This window comes from Lupinus angustifolius, chromosome LG11, assembly GCF_001865875.1.
Source record: "Lupinus angustifolius cultivar Tanjil chromosome LG11, LupAngTanjil_v1.0, whole genome shotgun sequence".
In the NCBI taxonomy this organism is placed as follows: domain Eukaryota; kingdom Viridiplantae; phylum Streptophyta; class Magnoliopsida; order Fabales; family Fabaceae; genus Lupinus; species Lupinus angustifolius.
Genome location: NC_032019.1, coordinates 29451704 through 29478631, shown reverse-complemented (window position 1 = coordinate 29478631; position 26928 = coordinate 29451704). Strand labels below are relative to the sequence as shown.

The following is a 26928-nucleotide window of genomic DNA, read 5'->3' as shown; positions in this document are numbered from 1 at the left end:
AACACTCTTCTCATTCATCAACACATTTACTTTTTCTCCTCACAATCATATCTTTCTTTCTTCACATCTATCATTTTTGAAGTTTTTTTTTGTTTTTCGCTGCCACAATTGGTAAGAACCCTTTTACTTTTTTTGCCTTTAGACTTTATGGGTATCTTCTATTTCCATTGGACGATTTAAGAACATGAAAAAAATTCAATCTTTTTTTGTCCGGCTTAGAAACACATAAGGTAGTTTACTTATTTATAACAATACTTTTTGAGGGTTTAGTTTCAACTGTTATTGTTAGTTGTCTTTTATTTTTTCTTACAGTTTTTGAAGGACAGAACCTGCAAGTAATTTTTAACTTTTCTTTGGCATTGTGTTATTATATTCAGATTTTTTGGGGCTATGGATTCTGTGGGTAGGGTATCAGAAAAGTGCTTAGATTCTCAATTATGGCATGCTTGTGCTGGTTCCATGGTTCAAATGCCACAGCTCAATTCAGAAGTTTTCTACTTTCCTCAGGGCCATGCAGAACATGCCCTTTGCAAAGTTGATTTCGGGAACAAACCAATTTCACCACTCATCCTTTGCAGGGTTAATGCCATCAAATTCATGGCAGACCTTGACACTGATGAGGTTTATTTGAAGTTGAGGTTGACCCCTTTGAGAGACAATGAAATTGATTTGAAAGATGATTGTTTCGTAGGGATTAGAGGGGTTGTTGAGAGTCAAGAGAAACCAGTTTCGTTTACCAAGACATTGACTCAATCTGATGCCAACAATGGTGGAGGGTTTTCGGTGCCTCGTTATTGCGCTGAGACTATCTTCCCGAAGCTGGATTACTCTACTGTTGAGCCTCCTGTTCAGACCATTATTGCCAAGGATGTGCATGGAGAGTGCTGGAAGTTCCGGCATATCTATCGTGGGACACCGAAGAGGCATCTTTTGACCACCGGATGGAGCAATTTTGTGAACCACAAGAAGCTTGTGGCAGGGGATTCTGTCCTGTTTTTACGGGCTGAGAATGGTGATCTTTGTGTTGGGATAAGGAGGGCTAAGAAAGGGATTGGTGGAGGGAGTGAGTTATCATCATCTTGTTGGAACACCAACCAATTAGCACCTTTACTATTTGGTGGTGGAAATGAAAACAACAAAATGTTGATGAGGAGAAAAATTGGTGAAAAATTGATGGGAAAAGTGGAAGCTGAATCTGTTATTGAAGCTGTGAATTGTGCTGTTAATGGAAGGCCCTTTGAGGTTGTTTACTATCCAAGGGCTAGCAAACCCGAGTTTTGTGTTAAGGCCTCTGCTGTTAGGGCTGCAATGCAAATACAGTGGTGTTCTGGGATGAGATTCAAGATGCCCTTCGAAACCGAGGATTCTTATAGGATCGGCTGGTTTATGGGAACCATATCTTCTGTCCAGGTTGTCGATCCCATTCGTTGGCCTAATTCGCCATGGCGGTTTCTACAGGTACAGACCATTTAGATTAAATCATTTGCTTTTTGGTCCCTAATGTTCAATTGCTTTAATTTTGGTTTATCAACTGATTTCCTTTTACTACTATAGTAATATTCAGATCCCGTTCGTCTAATCTTTTCATGGAGGCTAAATTTATTCATTCCGATTATGGTAAAAATACATGTTTGATTGTTAATCATAATGAGCCTAGATCTGTTTCTTGGATTCCTTCATTGTAGAAAAAAAGATGCATGTATAATACTGTTCAGTGCTGCAAAAAGATGGAACAGAATTTACAGTATGTCAGATTGATATGAATTTTCTGATACAAAGTCTATGTTTATTTATCTTCTAATGTTAAGCAACACTCAGATTTGCAGGATTTTTGTTGCTATACATAGGGTTTAAATGTTTTTGATAGTGAGCAAAGAAACAGTATATTGATTAATACTTAATAGTATCTACAGTTAAACTATACTTTTCATAAATAGTCAATACACATGGCATGAATGGAAAATCACTTTAAGTGTGTCTGTTCAGTATAGACAATACTCCCTGCAAAGTACCACCACTGTTAATTGAATGAGTCAATTGGATGTTTTTTTTGTATAACTAAGAGTATCCCTTCACCCTATGGGTAAGGAACTAATCTATTTCGAGGTGTGTGACTGCTCCTCCCAACAAGTATAGCTCCCAGGAATTGAACATTTGTCCATTGGCCTAGTACGATATCTGGGGACCTAGTGAGTCCTTATACTATTAGTGGATGTGACAAATCATTATTGAGTGACACTCTTCAGTGAGCTTTTAGCATTACCATATCTGCATATTTCAGCTATACTTTCTTCTGATTTTTTTGGTTGATACTATTTGGCTTTTATGTTTTCTTAAAATATATAGATTAATTGCTCCAAATTTCTTCATGTCATGTTTCAGGTTGTGTGGGATGAACCACATTTACTCCAAAATGTTAAGTGTGTAAACCCTTGGTTGGTTGAAGTAGTCTCAAACATCCCCAATTTCCATCTCTCCCCATTCTCACCACCAAGCAAGAAACCGAGGTTTCCACAGACCGTGGATTTTCACCTCGTCGACCAACTTCCGATCTCGTCATTTTCCAACAATCTTCTTAAACATACTAACTCTGTATGTAAGATTCAAGGCAAAAGTTCTGCAGGCATACAGGGAACCAGGCATGCTCAATATGGACTGTCTCCATCCAATTTCCCCACCAAAACGCTGCAGCCAGATGTGCTTCCTAGTGCACACCCATGGCTTAATCATTCAGTGCAACCTCGTAGGCCTCCTTGGGACACCTACAAGAGCGGTCCTAAGAATAATGTTGATATATCATGCTTGTTGACTGCGGGAAATACAGCCCAGAGTTCGAAGGAACCTGTAAAAGGGAATTCATCTCACATCTTGTTGTTCGGAAAACTCATTCACACTGAACAGGAGCATAATTCTAACATTTTCTCGGCTGGAAGAAATGGGAATAGTTCAACTGAAGCTACTTTGCATAAGACTTCAAATGCTTCTGAAGGATTGGATTCAGCTTCGCTTCAAAATAGTCATATAGAGAATTCTTCCGATGGAGGGTCTCCATGGTACAAAGATCTGCAGAAATCTGATCTTCGAACCAGAACCAAAAACGTTAACCGATTGTGTTTGGCGCTGTAACAAGTGAACAGTTTTCATTGCTTTGGCAGTGAGTTCTTGAAGACATGAAATAGGCTAATTATTCTTACCAATTTCAGAATCTACTTTGTTGCATAGATCATAGATGTTTGTTTTCCTTTGTCATGATTTCTACATAGGTGCAAGTTAATAAAAATAGTTAAATCCAATGGTTTATCATGGACATGATTTATAATAAAATATTTTGATGACGATCTATCTATGTAGTCTTTGCCACCTAGTAAGACTTAGGCTTATTGTCGTTATTGTTGGTTCATAATAAAACATGTTTTATAACAAAATAACTATAATGTAATAGGGCTGAACAATGGCTTTAGTTAACTAAATGGTAATATTTTGGTTAATTTGCAATAATTTACTCTTTTTCTGCAATTCTTTAAGCAAGAGTGGGAGAATACCTCTTCTTCCGATTATGGTTTGACAAGTTATATAACTCATGTATTTATATCTTCTGTTCCAAAAAATCTATCATTATATGTGATATTGTTTGTGATTGGTCAGAAAAATATTTAATATTAAATTTTTAACTTAAATATATTTTTTAACCAATCACAAACAATGGTATATAAAGTAACACACTTTTATGGAACGAATGGGGATCACCTGTCCCAAAATCAGTGTGTCCTCATGTTCCAAGCCAATAGGGTTTTTTCAAGTAATGCACACATGTTACTTTAAGTTTTTAAAATTCTTTTTTTAATGAAGTGTCAATTTTTTATTGGACCGAGACAGGAAAATGAGACTGGAATGGGGACAGATGATCTGTGTCCTTTATGGAACAACATATGTGCTCCCATTTATTTCTTCTAAGATATTTTACTTTGTTTCTTGATTCAATGTTTAAGTTTCTTCTCCTTTTTCACTTTTACCTACCATGTGCTAAGATAAGAAAGTATATCATTATCATTCAACTGTCTATAGTTGCATCAATGTCACTATTATTATCATCTCTACTGGGTATCATATTTTGTGATACACAGAATACTTTCCATTAATTGAAGACACTAATGAAGTTGTAATTATTCATGACTTTAAATATTGTGAGATGTAATATACTAATATTAACTTGAATAATACATAGGTTTGTATTTAGGGAATATCAATGTAAAAGTGTCCTATAACATATTATACATAGGCCTGTTTGTATAGTCAATAGTCCAATTACAGTAACACCATTGACTTTGACATGTGCAAAAAATTCCCCCTACTTTGTTTTTATGCTGAAAATGATATCCTTGTGCAAACTTAGATAAGAGGACATTGTTTTCTTTACATTGTGTTTGGTTTTTGCAGTGCAAGAAATGGTCAATAAGTTAATCAGCAATTAATGTCCCAAATAGAGGAAAGGAAAAAAGAATCTGTTGATTTTTTATTATTTTTGGATTCTTTCTTTGAGAGGTCTAGAATCTTTCTTTTAAAATATACATTCTTTTAATTTAAATCTCAGCTGTTGATTGTTCACTACATTATATGTATGCGTTTTTGAAAGTATTGGACCTCTCAAATAAAAGGAGTAGGATATGGTTGAATAACTCAATGAGTAAAAAAGATGAATGTAGTGAGAGTTTGAGTTTTTTACGGTGTTATTATATTATTAATAATTCATATTTAATTATTATTGACTTTTAAATATAATTAATAATAGAAATGAATGATAAATATTGTATCAATTGTATGTAAAACTTTACACTAGCAATATATATACACTTTAACTAACTAACTAACCTATTAAAGTGAAGTTAAAGTGAAGTTAACTATAACAAGAATGTAAACAATGACCATTCATTGGGGTTCATAATTAGGATTTAGTAAAGGGAAGATGAATGCAAAAAGCTCACACTTACTAATCTTTGGGAATAATATTTATGTGATAAGGTAAACAAATTTACTCCATCCAGGCTCACACTCTTTACTTAGGATTTAGTGAAGCCACATTGAATTAGATATAAATTACATTTATATTTTTTTATCAATGAGAACAAAATGGTACATACGTATTTTAGGACAAAAGATGTGCTCCCAAATTTAATATGGGAAACTAGTCGGAATTGGAAGGGTAAGTGTATAAACATCTCAAAAAATTATGATTAGAAATCCATGAGGATATATAAAAGAAAACCGAAGGAAATAATATTTTCTTATTTATCCATTATTAGTGGTTGTTAGCTATTTTAGTATTTTGTATATTGTGTTCCAATCTCTTCCTGGCATTATGTTACATTGTCATGTATTTTGTTACATTTCCTTATTCACTTATTTTCGCTATTATAGTGAATAAATCAAGACTCCTAAATTTATCATGGCATCTTATGAAGTACGGTTACGGATATGTGTTGGATATGACACGTATCTGATACGTTGATACACATTTGTTCCTAAAATATAGGATACAATACATTCAATGATATATATATATATAAAATAGTAAAAAAATACCTAAAATATGATAAAATTATAAGTGTAAATTAAAATATTAAAAATAGAAAATATAATGGAAATTGTAAATCATTGTCCTTCAAAATTCCAACTACCAAAATTAGAAAGTAAACTATAATAATTCATAAAATTGATAAATCATATCCTATTTTTTTGTTGAAAACGTATCAGATACATATCTTCATCTTTATTTTATTTATTTATTTTAATTTTGGAATAGTCTAGGGATACATATTAATCATGAATTTAAACGTATCTGTGTTAGATACGTGTCCGACACTGACACGAGTGAGTGTTCACGTATTCGTGCATCATATATGCAATCAAAGCAAGTTAAACCATGATCCCAAAAGAAAAACCTACCTCCAATACATTCCACCAAACACATACCCAACACCTTCCACCAAGCACAAGCCTAGAAAGCTATTGTCATGACCAAAATACTAAAAAAACATTTATATGGGTAGTTCTTCCAGACCATCAACAGACTCCAATTACTTTACTACACCCATGCATCGGATTATTTACGACATATGCATGTGAATAACAACATAAATGACAACAATTATGCAGATCAGCCGCAAGAGATTAGGAATTTTTTTTGCGAAAAATAAAATTAGTTTCATTGATGGAACTATGAAAATTCAAGATAAAAGTTCATGCGATTTGATGCCATGGAAACATTGTGATGTCATGATCAAAGATTGACTAACAATAGCGATGGAAAAAGACATAAGGAGTAATAAAATATACTAATATTGTTGAAGGAAGGTGGAGGGCTTGAAGGAAATTTTTGGTAAAGAAAGTGCTCCTAGGTCTTATGAACTCAAGCATGTGTTGACCACACACATCAAGAAAATGCTTCGATTTTGGCCTATTATACAACGTTGTGAGGGCTTTGGGATGAAATCCAACCCTTCTCGTCCATGCTGAAATGTATATGCGTGCAGTGTATGTGTGACATTGAAAATAAATTAATTTAAACTAAGGAAAATGAACAACTTTATGAGTTCTTAATGAGTCTGGATGATGGTTTTGAAACTATTAAAACTTTGATTTTGTCTATGAAACCAACATAATGCCCGAGTTTAACTTATCATATGGTATTAGAGAACGAACAACAAAAGATCATTTTCGCTGGAAGGAAACCCATGCTCGAAGCTTCTGTTTTCCAAGTTTATTCCCAGAATTGTGGATCTGGTAGGGAAGCCCAACTACAGCAAAATAACTTTCAGAATCGTCACCATGGAAGGGTAGCAGATTTGATTCTTCATTACATTTTACCCATAGTGGCTGCCACAGACATGATTCCGAAGGGTGTTTCAAACTTATTGGTTACTTGGAATTGTGCCCAACCATGAAGGGAAACAAGGTGACCAAACGACCAATTAAAAGACAGGGAAATCCTAAAGTACCAGATGTCAATGTTGAATCCAAATCCAATTTCAGGACTAATAGTTGAGGAGTACGCTAAGTTGATACATCACTACTCAGAAATTGATGGCTCGACTCACCTTTTGCCAACATGGCTAGTAAGATGATCTTAAATAATATTAGGATATGTAGATACTCAATTTTGTCTGGCTCAAAAGATATTTTTAAAAATAATAAATAAAAATAAAATAAGTATTTTTGGGTATTTTCTATTGAAAAATGATATTTTTTAAATGTCCTGAACCAAAAAATAATTTAAATTTAAATTCTAATTAATAAGTTTTATTAAAACTAAAATTTTGAATATTATATGTTATAAAGGATGAAAATCAGGTTTTGATTATGAATTAAACAAAAAAATCAAATTTTACCATTGATTTTCTCCCATGAATTAATTGGGTGATTTTATTCTATTAGCACAAGTGTTAAATGCATTGCTATAAATAAGCTATATCCATACACCAAGTACAAAGAGAAAAAATCAAGGCAATACTAAAAAAGTATCCAAAAAAGCAATTCGAGAAAATCATGATCCTGTACGGGTGAGCTCACCGTAATCTGCGTGTCCCATCTTGTTCACCGTTAGATTCGCTAATCTCCGTGTTGACCAATGACTTTAACCATTAGTTGCACGACACAGTCTTTTGTAGCTACATCCCCCGCAGCTGATCCAGAACCTTGTGCATCATGCAGGATCATGTGCGGTCAATTGCATCACCAGAAGTCGTGGTCCTCCTTCCCTACCAATAAGAGGCGTTCACGTGGACTTCTTTTCGGTGCAGCAAATTGCAATGAGACATGTGGCTTGACTGTCTACACTTGTTTCCACTTAATCACAACACCTACTAGGTTTGTTTTTTATTAATTTTGTTGTTGTTTCTATTTTATTTGTATATACTTATTGTTATTATTACTACATTATTAAACCATGATGACTTAGTACATAAAAATGTAATTATATTACAATCTTTTTTTAGAGGTCCAATTAAAGTAATAAAAAATAAATAAAAAACACTTTCTTTTAATATAACAATTAACAAACTTTCTTTTAATAAAAATGTAGACTGATTTAACAATAACTAAAGTAACAATTATCCTAAATTTTAAGATATGATACAGTGACGTACACTAGAGTTGCACTTCACTTTCTTAAAATTTTTGAATAAATGTTACAGTGTATTTTTTCAATTAATCTAAAATCTTTTAAATAAATGTGATAAGATTTCAACTAATCTCTAATACAAGGCGCGATATCGGACACATGAGTTGTACTTTACTCGTATTAATATGAGTATTAGCTAAAATTTAACACCATATTTTCAAATAATAATCAAATTAAATTAGCCAACAAATTATTTTATACAATGAACTACCTAGTCTTGATTCTTAAAATAGGTATACGTAGGAGCAAATTATTTTATACAACAAATTATTTTTAAGGGTACTGTTTAAAAAAAGGATAACTAGAGTGCTAATACCTTCCCTAATCTGTAACCGACTCTTGAATCTGGATATCAAAAATCAAAATCCAATCTGATTGAGCTAAAATATTTTTCTACATTTTTTACTGAAAAAATTTAGTAGCAACTCCAAAAAAGTCGTGCGGCCAAAAATTGGAGCAAAACAACTGATGACTTATTTTTTAAGATAGTCAGATCAATAATCACTAATTACATGACCAATTATACTTTTTAATTGCTTGGTTTTTATTTTATTTTTCTTTACTAAAAAATGATATAATAATTGTTATTATGATTGAATAGTTTTCTATTTTTTTATTATGGCTATTGACATATTTCAAATTAAATTCATATCCGTACCAAAAAAATACAGTACACTAGCATATTGCACATACACATATCTTATACTCGGACATTAGATTAAAAAGGACATTCGCTTTGTTGGTGTGGACTTTGGGTCCCACTTATATTGGTATGATGAACCACTTAGATTGTCACCAAATATCATGGGTGTTATCGGTATGGATTACGAGTCCTACTTATGATTCCTATGGTATTTGGGTTTTCTTACTTTATGGTTGGACATAATCTAGGCACCTCATAAGTATAAAACATATAAGATGTATCATATAAATGCCTTATATCCCATCCTAGGGTTATGGTCTTACACAATCCACAAAACTCATTAAGTATGCCCTATCTAGGACACTAAAAGCATATATATATGCATGCATCCAAAAATATATTATTTTTCATTCACTTATGCATTCAAAATATATCATTAAAGCATTCCTTGACTCATATATTCAAAATATCTCATTAAAGCATTCCTTGACTCATATATTCATTCATTCAGAAAAAAATATAGCTCAAACATTCACTTACTCATTCAATTACTCATTTATTTACGCATTCAAAAAGGAAAAAAAAATCATTATACATTCATTTATGCATGCACATATGAAAAAACACATCATTCATACATAAACTCACTCATTAATGCATTCATAAAAAATAAGAATAAATCATTCAAACATTATAATTTAACCATTATTGTATCATACATTATAAATCTTCATATCCTAAAAAAAATATTACATACATTTTCTCATATATCATAGCCTTCGGGCATTTCAAATCACATACATCCAAAATTGCATTGTTTATGAGTCTAATGCACTAAAAAGGAAAATCACATGCACTCTATGACAACATCTCATGCATCTTACACTTCAAAAATATTATTCTCACATCATTCATATATTCCAACATAAATCAAATGCATCATCATGCATGTCATGTATTTTTTAGTAGTATAGGCTCAAAGTTAGTATTACTTGCATTTCATGCATTAGGTTGCATTTCAATCCATATAATATGATAGAAAAATAAAGAATAATGTTCACTTCATGCACAGTCAGCATCAATAAAAATCATTTTTCTACATCTCATTGCTAAGGGCACACATCAATTGAAGAGATGATTTTAAGAATACTATTATTGGACTCGACTAAAAGCAGTCAACGTTGAAATTAAAGAAGATAGATCTTCCAAATTTTGATTGAGATCACATGAGCTAAACCTGTCACACAAGATAGTACATCGTCTCCTACCTCAACTAAACTAGGGACAACTTTTAAAACTTCATTTCAATTGAAGACCCAAGTCAAAGTCAACACTCATTCATATTTCATGTACAAAGATTTATTTTCTAATGCATCTTTTTAACAAGTATATACTAATGCATTGGTCATATATATTTCATCATCTCAATCTCACCCTACCAATCATATTGACCCCACTTAACCCAAAAATAAAAATAAACCAAAATAAAATTAATCTATGCATTAATATTACATATTTGATTCAAAAATAAAATGGAGGATGATGCAAATATAAAACTCAAAATGATGTATATCTACAAGAAGATTTTTTGGATGACACGAAACATTTTTTTGTAACTCCTAAACACTAAGGAAATATCCTTAGTCACCCCATTTGAGCCTAGACATTATGAAATAATACTACTTTTTAAATAACCCTTAATATGTTGTTAGCCCAGGGAGGGTAGTTTTTCAACCGTTTCCTTGACATTAAAGAAAACAATACATTCGTTCATACCATTCATGTGAATGAAGGATAAGAGAATACAAAGAGTGTTCTTAACATAAAGTGCAAAAAAATGAAAATTATGTATAAAAAAAACTCGCTGAGAATATTGAATTAATATCTCAGACAAAAGTTAGGGCAATAGAAAAATGCAATGTCAATGACACAACTGGAACCATTCTTAGTAATATTCTTGCCAAAAGTTTAGGCTATCTTATAGCAAGTTGGAAAATTCTCTTAATTGTTGAATGACATATTCGAAAACTGTTTAAAATATGACAAACAAGAAAGACGAAAGGTGGATATGGGAAACACATGATTTAAGCCTTATATCCTTTTATTTAAAAACTCTTAGCCAAACCACAATACAAGCTTAAAAAGACCTTGTTGAGGACATATTTGCCTAAGATGCACATCAAGACACAAAAATGCTGACTCCACTAAGCTCATAAAATTTTGATAAAAATATCTCATCTTTAATGCATAGGTTTAAAAGTCATTTTCTCAATATAATCTTCACTTTATCACATGTAGCCTAAACACACAAATCAAATCATATCATCACCAATATCATCACCATATCTACTGAAACCCAAACCCAAATTAGATATTATCATCACCACCACCACATCTCCACAAGCCAAACCTAAATTTAATTTTATCATCACTACTACATCACCACCCATAGCCTAAACACTTGCCAAAGTTTGTATGATCATTGTTGTAATATTTCATTTTAAAGAGTTATGCATGAAATAATGAGTATGAGAAGGAAAACTGGGAGTCTCTCAAACTTGGGCAGATTATGAGATGTTTTATGTTCTAAGGTCTTCCAGTCCAAGCCTACCAGCATAATTGAAAGTGAATGATGATTATCAATATCTCATATTGGGGCAGATTTTGAGTCCATCCCATTGTCTAATGGAAAATTATAAAAAGCCCAAAATGAGGGCAGTTTTTTGGATGATCTCATTTACAATTAGAAAGTTATAAGAAACTCAAAATTGGGGCAATGGTGAAGTAACTTCCTATAGCTCTCTAAGTCGATTCAATCACAAGAAGTTATAATCTCTCAACCAATAAGAAGAAGGATCTTCAGCTACCATCTTTAAGAATAACTTCAACAATGACTCATACAAGTCTTTTATTCTCTATTAAGTCAAGTCACCACATTCGAGGGTGTTCGCAAAAAAAATGAAAAAAAAAAATAAAAGCAAAAAAAATGAAAAAAATAAAAGCAAAAAAAAAAAATAGTGCTAGGTTGAAAATCCATGTAGGCCACCTAGGAAAAGGAGAATGGTTCTAAGTCTTAAACCTGTAAAAAAGTCTTGTGATCATAATAAAATGAGAGAATACCCGAAAAATGGCTACATAAAGTATTCTACGCAAAATTAGGAAAAAAAATTAAATTAACACCCTCAAGGTGAAGTCTTACTACTACACATTCTCGATCATCCAAATTGTGGATGCTTTATGAATAATAACCACCTAACTGAAGTCAAGAGGTCAAAATAGGTACATTGGTGCGGTTTTTGTTGTTACAAAATATCAACAATTTGGAAAGAGTTTCTTAGGCTGCCTACACTAGGGCAATATCAATAGGTTTAGCTGTTATCCTCAAGATTATGTTGGGGTAATTTTATGGACCACCTTAAAAGAAAGGTGCCTTTAAGTAAATTGGGGCATGCTTTGATGAGTGAAAAGTTATAGTACCAATCAACAACATATATCAAGGATCGCTTCAGTCGAGTCTATAAAAGTTGAAGAGTTCCATCCACACAAAAATCACGAATGATACATTAGAGCATTTGTGCATGGGTCTTACCCCTCATTCCATTACATTCAAAAAAACATATAATACTCATATGTACATTACATTCATACATTCAAGTATGTCAATATTCAAATCAATACATATTAACATTAACCATAATAGCATCAATAAGAGGTTCATGCATCGCATAACATATTCTAAAAAAAAAATCCATATATTCCTTATTCTTTTTAAACAAACCAAACATTTCATAAACATTGTCGGACCAGACACTGAGATGTTATGACGTTGGTGGACTTAGACACCAGAATATTCTTTTTTATAATTTTGAGATGGTCAAGCTTGACGACCTCTAATTATACATTTGATTACCCTATGCTTGACGACCTCAAACTCAATCATTATAGGCCTCGTGCCTATCATTTTATAATTTTGAAGGTCCCGTACTTGACGACCTCAAATTATACTCTCGAGGACCTTGTACTTCACAACCTCGAAACCAATCTTTCCAGGCTCATGCCTGACATTTTTTATAATTTTGAGGGTTCCGTGTTTGACAACCTCAAATTATATATTTGAGGATCTCATGCTTGACGACCTCGAAGTCAATCTTTTTGGGCTCTTTGTCTGGCATTTTTTATAATTTTGAGGGGCACGTGCTTAACGACCTTAAATTATACCTTCGAGGAACTCATGTTTGACGACCTCAAAGTCAATCTTTCTTTACCTGTGCTTGACATATTTTATAATTTTGAGGACCTTGTGCTTGACGACCTCAAATTATATCTCCGAGGACTCAGTTCTTGATGACCTCAAAGTCAATATTTCGAAGCTCTGTGCCTGATATTTTTTATAATTTTGAGGGCTCCGTGCTTGACGACCTCAAATTATACATTCGAGGATCCTGTGCTTGACGACCTCGAACTCAATGTTTCTAGGCTCCGTGCCTGATGTTTTTTTTATAATTTTGAAGGCTCCGTGCTTCATGGCCTCAAATTATACCTTCGAGAATCGCATACTTGATGACCTTGAAGTTAATCTTTCTAGACCCCATGCCTGACATTTTTATAATTTTGACGGCCTCGTGCTTGACGACCTCAAATTATACTCTCAAGGACCCCGTGTTTGACGAACTCAAATTATACTCTCGAGGACCTCGCGTTTGACGACCTTGAAGTCAATCTTTACAAGCCTCGTGTGTGACGTTTTAAAATTATAATTTCGAGGGTTCCATACTTTACGACCTCAAATTATACTCATGAGGACCCCATGTTTGACGACCTTAAAGTCAATCTTATCAGGATCCCGAGCCTGAAGTGAAATTAATTTCCAAGCTTTAGTAGTATACCAATTTGTGTCCTTGGTTAGACCTTACTCCATATCACCCAACGGAAACTGTTTTGTACCTCGACAAAATTAACGTTCATTTCATTACTAGTTACTTATCATAACATCACTCAAACCTCACTTTGTATATTGTCCAATAAGCAACAAGTAAATATGAGGCAGCTGTGAACACCTAATTTTCTCTAACCCAAAAGACCTTTTTCAAAAATAATAAATAAATATCAATTAAGTATTTTTGGGTATTTTCTATCGAAAAATGAAAACTTTTAAATGTCCTACACCAAAAACTAATTTAAATTTGAATTCTTTAATATTTTTTATTAAAATTCGAATTTTAAATATTATATGTCATAAAGGATTAAAATCAAGTTTTGATTATGAATTAAAAATAAATAAATTTACCCTTGATTTTCTCCCATGAATTAATTGGGCGATTCTATTCTATTAGCACAAGTTTCAAATGCATTGCTATAAATAGGCTATATACATACAGCAAGTACACATAGAAAAAAAAATCAAGGCAATACTAGAAAAAGTATCCAAAAAAGCAATTCTGAAAAATGATAAAGAAATAGAAAAGAAAAAGCTAAAGTGATTAGCCTAGAAACTTGTGTAGAATGTACAGTGTAATCCTATACAGGTGAGCACACTGTAAACCGCGTGTTCCCATCTTGTTTACGGTTGGATTCGCTGACCTCCATGTTGACCCGCAACTTCAAGAATTAGTTTTGCTACACACAGTCTTCCGTAGTTGCACCCTCCCGTAGCTGATCCAGAACTGTGTGCATGGTGCGGGATCCTATGCGGTCGACTATATCACCAAAGTTGTGGTCCTCCTTCCCTGCCAATAAGAGATGTCCACGTGGACTCCTTTTCAATGCAGAAAATTGTAGTGAGACACGTGGCTTGGTAGTCAACACCAGTTTCCACTAAATCACATCACCTACTAGGTTAGTTTTTTTATTATTTTTGTTGTTGTTTATATTTTATTTGTATATACTAATTATTATTATTGCAACATATTAAATCATGATCACTTGGTAAGTAAAAATGCAATTATATTGCAATCTTTTTTTAGAGGTCCAATCACAATAATAAAAATAAATAATAATAAAAAACGCTTTCGTTTAATATAACAATTAACCCATTTAGCAACCAAATAACAAAAAAATTATTAACAAAAAACCCAAAGTAATTTAACAATAATTAAAGTAACAATTATCCTAAATTTTAAGGTATGATATAGTGATAAACATGAAAGTTGCAATTCACTTTCTTAAAATTTAAGAATAACTGCTACAATTAATATAAAATCTTTTAAATAAAAGTGATAAGATCTCAACTAATCCCTAATATGAGGTGCGATATCATATATATGGGTTGTATTTCACTCATATTAATAGGAGTATTAGCTAAAATTTAACACCATATTTCAAATAATAACAAAATTAATTTAACCAACAAATCATTTTATACAAATAACTACATAGTCTTAATTCCCAAAATAGGGATATGTAAGAGCAAGATCACATCTTGTCAGACACAACAATAATTTAAAAGTCATTTTCTCAATATAATCTTCACTTTATCACATGTAGCCTAAACACACAAATCAAATCATATCATCACCAATATCATCACCATATCTACTGAAACCCAAACCCAAATTAGATATTATCATCACCACCACCACATCTCCACAAGCCAAACCTAAATTTAATTTTATCATCACTACTACATCACCACCCATAGCCTAAACACTTGCCAAAGTTTGTATGATCATTGTTGTAATATTTCATTTTAAAGAGTTATGCATGAAATAATGAGTATGAGAAGGAAAACTGGGAGTCTCTCAAACTTGGGCAGATTATGAGATGTTTTATGTTCTAAGGTCTTCCAGTCCAAGCCTACCAGCATAATTGAAAGTGAATGATGATTATCAATATCTCATATTGGGGCAGATTTTGAGTCCATCCCATTGTCTAATGGAAAATTATAAAAAGCCCAAAATGAGGGCAGTTTTTTGGATGATCTCATTTACAATTAGAAAGTTATAAGAAACTCAAAATTGGGGCAATGGTGAAGTAACTTCCTATAGCTCTCTAAGTCGATTCAATCACAAGAAGTTATAATCTCTCAACCAATAAGAAGAAGGATCTTCAGCTACCATCTTTAAGAATAACTTCAACAATGACTCATACAAGTCTTTTATTCTCTATTAAGTCAAGTCACCACATTCGAGGGTGTTCGCAAAAAAAATGAAAAAAAAAAATAAAAGCAAAAAAAATGAAAAAAATAAAAGCAAAAAAAAAAAATAGTGCTAGGTTGAAAATCCATGTAGGCCACCTAGGAAAAGGAGAATGGTTCTAAGTCTTAAACCTGTAAAAAAGTCTTGTGATCATAATAAAATGAGAGAATACCCGAAAAATGGCTACATAAAGTATTCTACGCAAAATTAGGAAAAAAAATTAAATTAACACCCTCAAGGTGAAGTCTTACTACTACACATTCTCGATCATCCAAATTGTGGATGCTTTATGAATAATAACCACCTAACTGAAGTCAAGAGGTCAAAATAGGTACATTGGTGCGGTTTTTGTTGTTACAAAATATCAACAATTTGGAAAGAGTTTCTTAGGCTGCCTACACTAGGGCAATATCAATAGGTTTAGCTGTTATCCTCAAGATTATGTTGGGGTAATTTTATGGACCACCTTAAAAGAAAGGTGCCTTTAAGTAAATTGGGGCATGCTTTGATGAGTGAAAAGTTATAGTACCAATCAACAACATATATCAAGGATCGCTTCAGTCGAGTCTATAAAAGTTGAAGAGTTCCATCCACACAAAAATCACGAATGATACATTAGAGCATTTGTGCATGGGTCTTACCCCTCATTCCATTACATTCAAAAAAACATATAATACTCATATGTACATTACATTCATACATTCAAGTATGTCAATATTCAAATCAATACATATTAACATTAACCATAATAGCATCAATAAGAGGTTCATGCATCGCATAACATATTCTAAAAAAAAAATCCATATATTCCTTATTCTTTTTAAACAAACCAAACATTTCATAAACATTGTCGGACCAGACACTGAGATGTTATGACGTTGGTGGACTTAGACACCAGAATATTCTTTTTTATAATTTTGAGATGGTCAAGCTTGACGACCTCTAATTATACATTTGATTACCCTATGCTTGACGACCTCAAACTCAATCATTATAGGCCTCGTGCCTATCATTTTATAATTTTGAAGGTCCCGTACTTGACGACCTCAAATTATACTCTCGAGGACCTTGTACTTCACAACCTCGAAACCAATCTTTCCAGGCTCATGCCTGACATTTTTTATAATTTTGAGGGTTCCGTGTTTGACAACCTCAAATTATATATTTGAGGATCTCATGCTTGACGACCTCGAAGTCAATCTTTTTGGGCTCTTTGTCTGGCATTTTTTATAATTTTGAGGGGCACGTGCTTAACGACCTTAAATTATACCTTCGAGGAACTCATGTTTGACGACCTCAAAGTCAATCTTTCTTTACCTGTGCTTGACATATTTTATAATTTTGAGGACCTTGTGCTTGACGACCTCAAATTATATCTCCGAGGACTCAGTTCTTGATGACCTCAAAGTCAATATTTCGAAGCTCTGTGCCTGATATTTTTTATAATTTTGAGGGCTCCGTGCTTGACGACCTCAAATTATACATTCGAGGATCCTGTGCTTGACGACCTCGAACTCAATGTTTCTAGGCTCCGTGCCTGATGTTTTTTTTATAATTTTGAAGGCTCCGTGCTTCATGGCCTCAAATTATACCTTCGAGAATCGCATACTTGATGACCTTGAAGTTAATCTTTCTAGACCCCATGCCTGACATTTTTATAATTTTGACGGCCTCGTGCTTGACGACCTCAAATTATACTCTCAAGGACCCCGTGTTTGACGAACTCAAATTATACTCTCGAGGACCTCGCGTTTGACGACCTTGAAGTCAATCTTTACAAGCCTCGTGTGTGACGTTTTAAAATTATAATTTCGAGGGTTCCATACTTTACGACCTCAAATTATACTCATGAGGACCCCATGTTTGACGACCTTAAAGTCAATCTTATCAGGATCCCGAGCCTGAAGTGAAATTAATTTCCAAGCTTTAGTAGTATACCAATTTGTGTCCTTGGTTAGACCTTACTCCATATCACCCAACGGAAACTGTTTTGTACCTCGACAAAATTAACGTTCATTTCATTACTAGTTACTTATCATAACATCACTCAAACCTCACTTTGTATATTGTCCAATAAGCAACAAGTAAATATGAGGCAGCTGTGAACACCTAATTTTCTCTAACCCAAAAGACCTTTTTCAAAAATAATAAATAAATATCAATTAAGTATTTTTGGGTATTTTCTATCGAAAAATGAAAACTTTTAAATGTCCTACACCAAAAACTAATTTAAATTTGAATTCTTTAATATTTTTTATTAAAATTCGAATTTTAAATATTATATGTCATAAAGGATTAAAATCAAGTTTTGATTATGAATTAAAAATAAATAAATTTACCCTTGATTTTCTCCCATGAATTAATTGGGCGATTCTATTCTATTAGCACAAGTTTCAAATGCATTGCTATAAATAGGCTATATACATACAGCAAGTACACATAGAAAAAAAAATCAAGGCAATACTAGAAAAAGTATCCAAAAAAGCAATTCTGAAAAATGATAAAGAAATAGAAAAGAAAAAGCTAAAGTGATTAGCCTAGAAACTTGTGTAGAATGTACAGTGTAATCCTATACAGGTGAGCACACTGTAAACCGCGTGTTCCCATCTTGTTTACGGTTGGATTCGCTGACCTCCATGTTGACCCGCAACTTCAAGAATTAGTTTTGCTACACACAGTCTTCCGTAGTTGCACCCTCCCGTAGCTGATCCAGAACTGTGTGCATGGTGCGGGATCCTATGCGGTCGACTATATCACCAAAGTTGTGGTCCTCCTTCCCTGCCAATAAGAGATGTCCACGTGGACTCCTTTTCAATGCAGAAAATTGTAGTGAGACACGTGGCTTGGTAGTCAACACCAGTTTCCACTAAATCACATCACCTACTAGGTTAGTTTTTTTATTATTTTTGTTGTTGTTTATATTTTATTTGTATATACTAATTATTATTATTGCAACATATTAAATCATGATCACTTGGTAAGTAAAAATGCAATTATATTGCAATCTTTTTTTAGAGGTCCAATCACAATAATAAAAATAAATAATAATAAAAAACGCTTTCGTTTAATATAACAATTAACCCATTTAGCAACCAAATAACAAAAAAATTATTAACAAAAAACCCAAAGTAATTTAACAATAATTAAAGTAACAATTATCCTAAATTTTAAGGTATGATATAGTGATAAACATGAAAGTTGCAATTCACTTTCTTAAAATTTAAGAATAACTGCTACAATTAATATAAAATCTTTTAAATAAAAGTGATAAGATCTCAACTAATCCCTAATATGAGGTGCGATATCATATATATGGGTTGTATTTCACTCATATTAATAGGAGTATTAGCTAAAATTTAACACCATATTTCAAATAATAACAAAATTAATTTAACCAACAAATCATTTTATACAAATAACTACATAGTCTTAATTCCCAAAATAGGGATATGTAAGAGCAAGATCACATCTTGTCAGACACAACAATAAATAAAAAATATTTTCTTTATTTAGTAGAATAATAATAGTAATAAAATTAATAATTCATGCAATATAGTACGCATTTCGTTTAAAAACGGGCAGCTATAGTGGTAATATCTTCCCTACTCTGTAAACGATTCTTGAACGTAGATATCAAAAGTCTAAAGCCCAATGTGATTGGACTAAAATATTTTCTATATTTTTTACTGAACAAATGTAATGACAACTATAAGAATACATACAATGGACTGTTAGTCACTATTCCTAATGAAGATGTTGTAATAGACACAAGTGTTAATGTACCCATAACATGTGATAAATTCATGTTGGAAGATGAGCGAAAACATACAATGGCATGTCAGTCACTATTCCTAATAGAGATGTTGCACCCACAAAAAAGGTTGTGAGATCAGTACTACAAACTATTTGAAATTAAATAATGTTCTGTATTTTCTGAAATTTAAGTCTAATTTATTCCATTTAGTAGAATGATGAGAGATTTGATTGTATAATAATATTTTTCCAGATTTTTTCATAACATAGGACTTACACTCGGGGACTTTGATTGCCATGGTAGGTGCAACAATGGTCTATATTACTTAGAGCCAAACACAAATAAAGGAACAATTATTGTAGTTTTCGTCAATGCAAAAGTTTGGCACATAAAATTAGGTCATGCTTCTAGTTCCATGCTTCGTGAAATATATTTATTGGATAATTATCCTAGAACTTTGACGTTGAACGATATGATTCATGTGTAAGGGCTAAGGAGACTCGTTTTTCATGTTATGATAGTTCAATAAAATCAATTCCTTGTTTTGACTTATTATATTAAGGGGGCATATTGTGTCTCCTCATTTCTACAACACATTATTTATTGTCAAATGTTGATGATTTAGTTGTGTCATGTGTATTTAAGTGATTAAAAATGTATGATGAGAGTGAGTGTTTAACACCGTTTTACACAATGGTGGACACAAAAATTGGGGAAAACATTAAAAGGATAAAGAGTGATAATGGTGTGAGGTTCACTTTCAATTGCATGAACTTTTAGATTGAACAAAGAATTGTGTTAGAAACTAATTATACTTATACTCCACACAAAAATAGGATATATAAAAGAAAATATAGACATATCCTTGAAATAGAATGTGCATTAAGAGTTCAGGAAAATTAACACACTATTTTTTTGGGTGAATTTGTTTAAACAGAAACATACACCATAATACACCATAAGTAGACTTTCTTTGAAAATTGTTGAAAATAAAACATCGTATGAAATATTATTTGGAAGAAGACCCACTTATGAACACATGTGAGTCTTTAGTTATCTTGTTTATGTGTAAGATGATAAAACATGAGAGACGAATTTGAGTAAAAGAGGATACCTTACATTTTTTAGTATAAAACTAGCAGTATATATGTACTTTCACACGGATTGCTCCGTATTGCTTCTATTGAAGTTAAATTAATACAATATAAAATCATAAAATAAAAAATAATAGAGATCGAGCAATTTGAAATGATGAAATTGAATGACTGAAAGTTATTGGAGGAAAGAAAATTTTACCTGTGAAAAAATTAAACATGAAGAAATTGTGAGAAAGGTAGACAAAATATAACTTGTGACAAAAAATAAAATGAGTGAGTGAAAGAAGAGAAAAATGTTAATAAAGGTTTACCCGCGATTTCTCTAGTTTGTAAATAATTTACCTGTAAAAAATTAATCATGGAGAAGTTGTGACGAATATTGACAAAATGTTAGCTTGTGATAAATAGTGAAATGAGTAAATGAGAAAAAAATGGTAGAAAAATCTTACCCATGACAATGTCGAAAGATGTTTAAGTATGCCATTCAAGATAATAAATACTATACCAAATTAATATCAATGTTAAAAGTAAGGAATGTTATATAAACCAAAATATTAATTATAACTAGTAACACATACCCCACTATTAATTTGACTAAAAGGTCACATAAATAACACACGTTAAATTTTTAAAGTGTTCATTTTTATTATTTCAACACCTCAAACAATTTATATATAAATAGTAGATATTTGAGGCTTTTAAAGTACTTTTTGGGATTTGAAGTAGCTCGTAATGTTGATGGACTTGTGGTCAGTCAGAGGATATACACTTTGGACATTTTAAAGGAGAATGAATTGCAGGGTTATTATCCCAATTCATTTGCATGGAGTAGTTGACACCTACGAGTAGATACGTCCCGATATCGATGAATAATTGGTCGCTTACTAAACTTGCAACTCACAAGATCTAGCATCACTTTTATGGTAAATATGCTCAACTAGTTTTTATCTATAACACGACAACATCATATAAATACAGAAATTAACCCTCGTACAAGGCATTTTCTTGCACTCCACTTGAAATTTGACTTTAACTTCATTCTGGGATGCTAATTGGGGAGGTTGTTTACATACTTAATGCTCTCAGACAAGTTACCTGATCATGTCGGGGGTGCACCGAAATCTTGACGCACTAAAATACAATTTGTTGTTTCTAGATCCTTAGCTGAGGCGCAATATCAGACAATGGTCACAATAATTAGTAAGAGCTTGTGGTTATGGTGGTTGCTACGTGACCTTGAAGTTGTTGTTCAAATCACTGCTTATGGCACTTGAATAAACACACAGTGTGTGTGTATGTTTAAAGAAGCAGAACAAAGAAGAAGAAAGAGAAAGAATGAAAGACGAGTGAAGAAGAGAAGTGGGGGATAGATGATGGATTAGAAAAAGAAGAGTAAGTGAACAATGAATAATAATCTTTGTATATTCAACAAAGGTAAAACTTAGTTAGATTACAAACTATACTTACTATATATAGTTGCTTACAACTAACTGCCTTTCTATAATACGAAAGTAACCTAACAACTACAAACTGAATTATGAAATAACACCCCTCCTTAATTCAGTTTCCCTTTGCTGCCATTACCCCCATTTTGATTCTCAACATCTCAAACCTCTCCTTCTTCAATGGTTTGGTAAGGATGTTAGCAATTTGCACTTCGCTCTTGCAAAAATCCAGCTTCAATCTCCCTTTGCTTACTTGACTTCTTAAGAAATGAAATCTAGTCTCAATGTGTTTACTCCTGCCATGTGAAACTGAGTTTTTAGCAAGATTTATTGCTGATTTTTATCCACAAACAACACCATACTTTTTTCATTTCTTATCTCCAGTTCTTCAAGTAGAGTTTCCAACCATAGCACCCGACAAGCAGCCATACAAGCAGAAATGTATTATGCTTCACAAGAAGATAAGGCAACCACATCTTGCTTCTTTGAGCATCAAGAGATTGGAGCATCACCAAGCAAGAACAAGTACCTTGTTGTGCTTTTCCTGTCAACTTTATCTCCACACCAGTCAGCATCACTATATCCAAACATATTGTGATTGAGGTTGCTGGTTTTGCAGAAAAGTAATAAGCCAAGCTCAATTGTCCCCTTTAGATACCTAAGCAACCTTTTTGTTGCTAGTAGATGAGTCTTCTTAGGTGTCTCCATATGCTTACTGACCACTCATACACCATATGCCATGTCTGGTCTTGTATTGTAGACATATCTCACGCATCCAATCATTTGCCTATAGAGAGTTTTATCTGAAAGTTGATTCTCTTCAAGAGTTTGTGATGTGTTCCTTGGTTCAACAGGAGTTGAAACAGAGTTGCAAGTTTGCATCTGAAACCTATCTACTACATTAGTGGAATACTTTCTCTGGTGCATGAAGATCCCATGCTTAGTTCTTATGAACTCAATTCCTAGGAAGTAGGCAAGGTTCCCTAGATCACTCATCTCAAATTCTGCTTTCATGCTCTCTTTAAATGCCCCAATCTCATCTATCTTGCTTCCTGTCACCAACAGATCATCCACATATAAACAGACTATGAGCAAACCATTCAAACTTGACCCTTTTGCGTATACTCCATACTCAACTGCATACTTTACAAACCCGAGTTGCAATAAGTATCCATCTATTCTTTTATTCCAAGCTCTTGGAGCTTGCTTGAGGCTATAAAGGGCCTTATGCAATCTGTACACATAGTTTTCCTTGCCTGCAACTTCAAAACCTGGTGGCTGAGAGACAAGCACTTCTTCTTCTAGAGGTCCATTAAGGAAAGTTGACTTGACATCCGTCTGTTGGATTGTCCAGCCATGATAACTTGCCAAAGACACTACCAATCTTATGGTTTCCATTCTTGCAACAGGTGCAAAGACCTCATCATAGTCTAAGCCTTGTTTTTGTAAGAATCCCTTTGCAATAAGCCTAGCTTTATACTTTGTTACTTCTCCTCTTGGATTTACTTTTGCCTTGTAAACCCATCTTACTGTAATAGCTTTCTTGTCACTTGGTAATTGAGTGAGTTCCCAAGTATGGTTCTTCTCAATGGACCTGAGTTCATCCTTCATAGCCTCCAACCAATGATTATGTTTTACTGCATCATCAAAGCTAACAGGTTCCATTTCTGCCAATAATACCATGTGAACTAGCTCCCCCTCTATAGTGATTTCTGAGTCTGGAAAAATCTCATAATCACTTAATCTTGGTGGAATTTGTCTTTTCCTATGAGATCTTCTCTGATTCTGAGCCTCAACTGCAGATGGTTGCTCAACAATCATTGGTGAATCTTTTGCTACAACTTCATCAAGATGCATTAGATGTAGCTTCTCTGAGTTGTCAATGTTGTTGTCCCAATTCCAGCCTTGTGACTCATCAAACTTCACATCTCTGCTTAACATGATCTTCTGAGTGAGTGGATTGAAGATTCTATAGGCTCTAGTGGAGTGATAACCAAGCAAGATTAACTTCTCATCCCTATCATCTAGCTTCTTCCTCTGCATCTCAGGTACATGTTTATAGAAAACAGAACCAAAGATTCTAAGGTGACCAACACTTGGTTTTTGACCTGACCAAGCTTCCTCAGGAGTGACTTCACCAAGTCTTCTTGTAGGACACCTATTCAAGATGTATAATGCTGTTGAAACAACTTCTCCCCAAAACTTCTTAAGCATACTCTTGGTTCTTAGCATGCTTCTGGCTATGTTGAGGATGGATCTGTTTTTCCTTTCTGCAGTGACATTGGGCTGTGGAGTGTAAGGTTCAATCACCTCATGAATCAACCATTCTTTAGCACAAAATGTCTTCCAATCACTTGACATATATTCTCCACCACCATCAGTTCTCAGAGCCTTCATTTTTAGATTGCTTTGTCTCTCAACTTGAGCTTTGAAACCAAGAAAAGTGTTAAAGACATCACTCTTCCTTTTGATCAAGTACATCCAAGCTTTCCTTGTGAAATCATCTATGAAAGTCACAAAGTACCTGATGCCTCCTATTGAGTTCTCCTCAAAGGGTCCACACACATTTGAGAATACAAACTCAAGTGGTCTTGTTGATTTGGTTGGAACATAGGCAAAGAATGAGTTCTTTGCCTGCTTGCTTGCAAGACAATCATCACACAACTCACTAGGAGTTCTAATTGATGGTAGACCTGCTACAGCTCCAATTTTACACAAGAAATCTAAACTTTTGAAGTTCAAATTACCATACCTTTGGTGCCAAACCCAACTTTCTTGAGCAGTCTTGGACAGCAAGCATATATGGTTGTTCACTTGAATCCCAATCTTGAATGTTCTATTGCTGGACAACGAAACCTTCAAGATTAGATTCCTTTCACAATCAAATACCTTCAATATCTTGTATGCCATCAACATTGTGTACCCTCTTTCGAGCAACTGCCAAAGGCTTAACAAATTGCTCTTCATTTTTGGCACATACAATACATTGTGAATGTATGCTAGTTTGTCATCCTTATTTTGGATTGAAATATCACCAATCCCCTCTACCTCAATAGAGCTATGATCTGCAAATTTCACCCTACTTTTGGCAGTGTCATCAAGACTCACAATCCAATCTTTGTGACCTGTCATGTGGTTGAAGCAGCCTCTGTCAAGATACCAGAAATATGTTTTGGCTTGTTCCTTCTCTGTAGTGACCATGAGCAATACTTGCTCTTCATCAGAATCATCACCTTGAGCCATTCTTGCCTCAATTTCTGATCCATCATTGCCCTGTTTGAATCTACACTCAGCTGCATAATGGCCAAAGTTTTTGCAATTGAAGCATTGTACCTTCCTCTAATCAAGTCTCTTTTTATTTCTTCTAAGAACTTGATCCTGCATACTGAATTTCTGTGATACTGAACCAAATTCTTGTCTGGTTCCTTCTTGGTTCTTCACTTTGTCATTTTTCCATCTACCTTTGAGTTTCTTTTGGAAGCTTCCTTAACTAGAAGACTTCTTGGAGAACTTGGCTTGGAGGGCTTGCTCAGAATCATTTTCTTGATTCCTCTCCTTAATTCTCTGTTCATGTGCCTCCAATGAGCTTTGCAACTCATCAATCTTGAACGCTTCAAGATCCTTTAACTCCTATATAGCTACCACTATATGATCAAACCTAAGTGTTAGAGTTCTCAACACTTTCTCAACCACCAATTGATCTTTCATCACTTCACCACATCCTTTCATCAGATTTGTTAAGGATCTGATTTTGGTGAAGTAGTTTGAGATTGAGTCACCTTCTTTCATTTGCACAAACTCATACTCCCTTCTTAAGGTCTGCAATTTTACTTTCTTCACTTTCTCTACCCCTACATAGCTTCTTTCAAGATTCTCCCAGGCTTCTTTAGTTGTCTTAGCATTGGAGATCTTTTCAAAGTTAGCTTCATCTACACATTGGTGTATTAGAAACAAAGCCTTGCAATCCCTTTTCTTGCGTTCTCTAAAGGTGGATCTCTGGATTTCAGTAGTATCTTCACCAATTGATTGATATCCATTCTGCATATATCAAGAACTTATTGATATCCAAAGAGGACCTTCATCTACACACTCCATCTTTCATAATTCTTACCAACCAATGTGGGCAATGTCATTGTGAAGCCATTATTATTTACCATGGAGGTGAATTGAGATTGTCCCTAGATCGAAGAAAGAACCAATGCTCTAGATACCACTGTTGTTCAAATCACCGCTTATGGCACTTGAATAAACACACAATGTGTGTGTATGTTTAAAGAAGTAGAACAAAGAAGAAGAAAGAGAAAGAATGAAATACGGGTGAAGAAGAGAAGTAGGGGATAGATGATGGATTAGAAAAAGAAGAGTAAGTGAACAATGAATAGTAATCTTTGTATATTCAGCAAAAGTAAAACTTAGATAGACTACAAATTATACTTACTATATATAGTTCTTACAACTAATTGCTTTTCTATAATAGGAAAGTAACCTAACAACTACAAACTGAATTATGAAATAACAGAAGTATTGCCTATTGAGCCTAATTCATTTTATTGCTACAATCAAACTGCAAGACACAGCCAACGACACGTTCTTTCATAAACATGTTAAAATGAATTACTACTTTTTTCATGAGAGAGCTAAATATCTTGAAATTCATCTCTTATATATTAATACAAAAAA

At 33.4% G+C, this 26928-nt stretch overlaps 1 protein-coding gene across 2 annotated transcripts; it reads left to right on the top strand.

The window, feature by feature from the left end:
• LOC109359429 (auxin response factor 18-like) lies at positions 1-3312 on the top strand. 2 transcript variants are annotated; one of them, XM_019604087.1, is made up of 3 exons: positions 1-111; positions 378-1458; positions 2383-3126. In XM_019604087.1, exons 2-3 carry the CDS (start codon positions 391-393, stop codon positions 3124-3126), a joined length of 1812 nt encoding a protein of 603 aa, XP_019459632.1. In that variant the 5' UTR covers positions 1-111; positions 378-390. The 2 variants fall into 2 exon arrangements, with proteins under 2 accessions (XP_019459632.1, XP_019459634.1); XM_019604089.1 differs by lacking the exon at positions 1-111 and having other exon boundaries at positions 391-1458; positions 2383-3312.

What these genes read in the sequence shown, in the direction of transcription:
- LOC109359429 (XM_019604089.1), top strand. Translation starts at nt 391, where the DNA reads ATGGATTCTGTGGGTAGGGTATCAGAAAAGTGCTTAGATTCTCAATTA. An exon ending in CGCCATGGCGGTTTCTACAG is followed by an intron (nt 1,459 to 2,382) that starts GTACAGACCATT and finishes GTCATGTTTCAG; the next exon opens with GTTGTGTGGGATGAACCACA.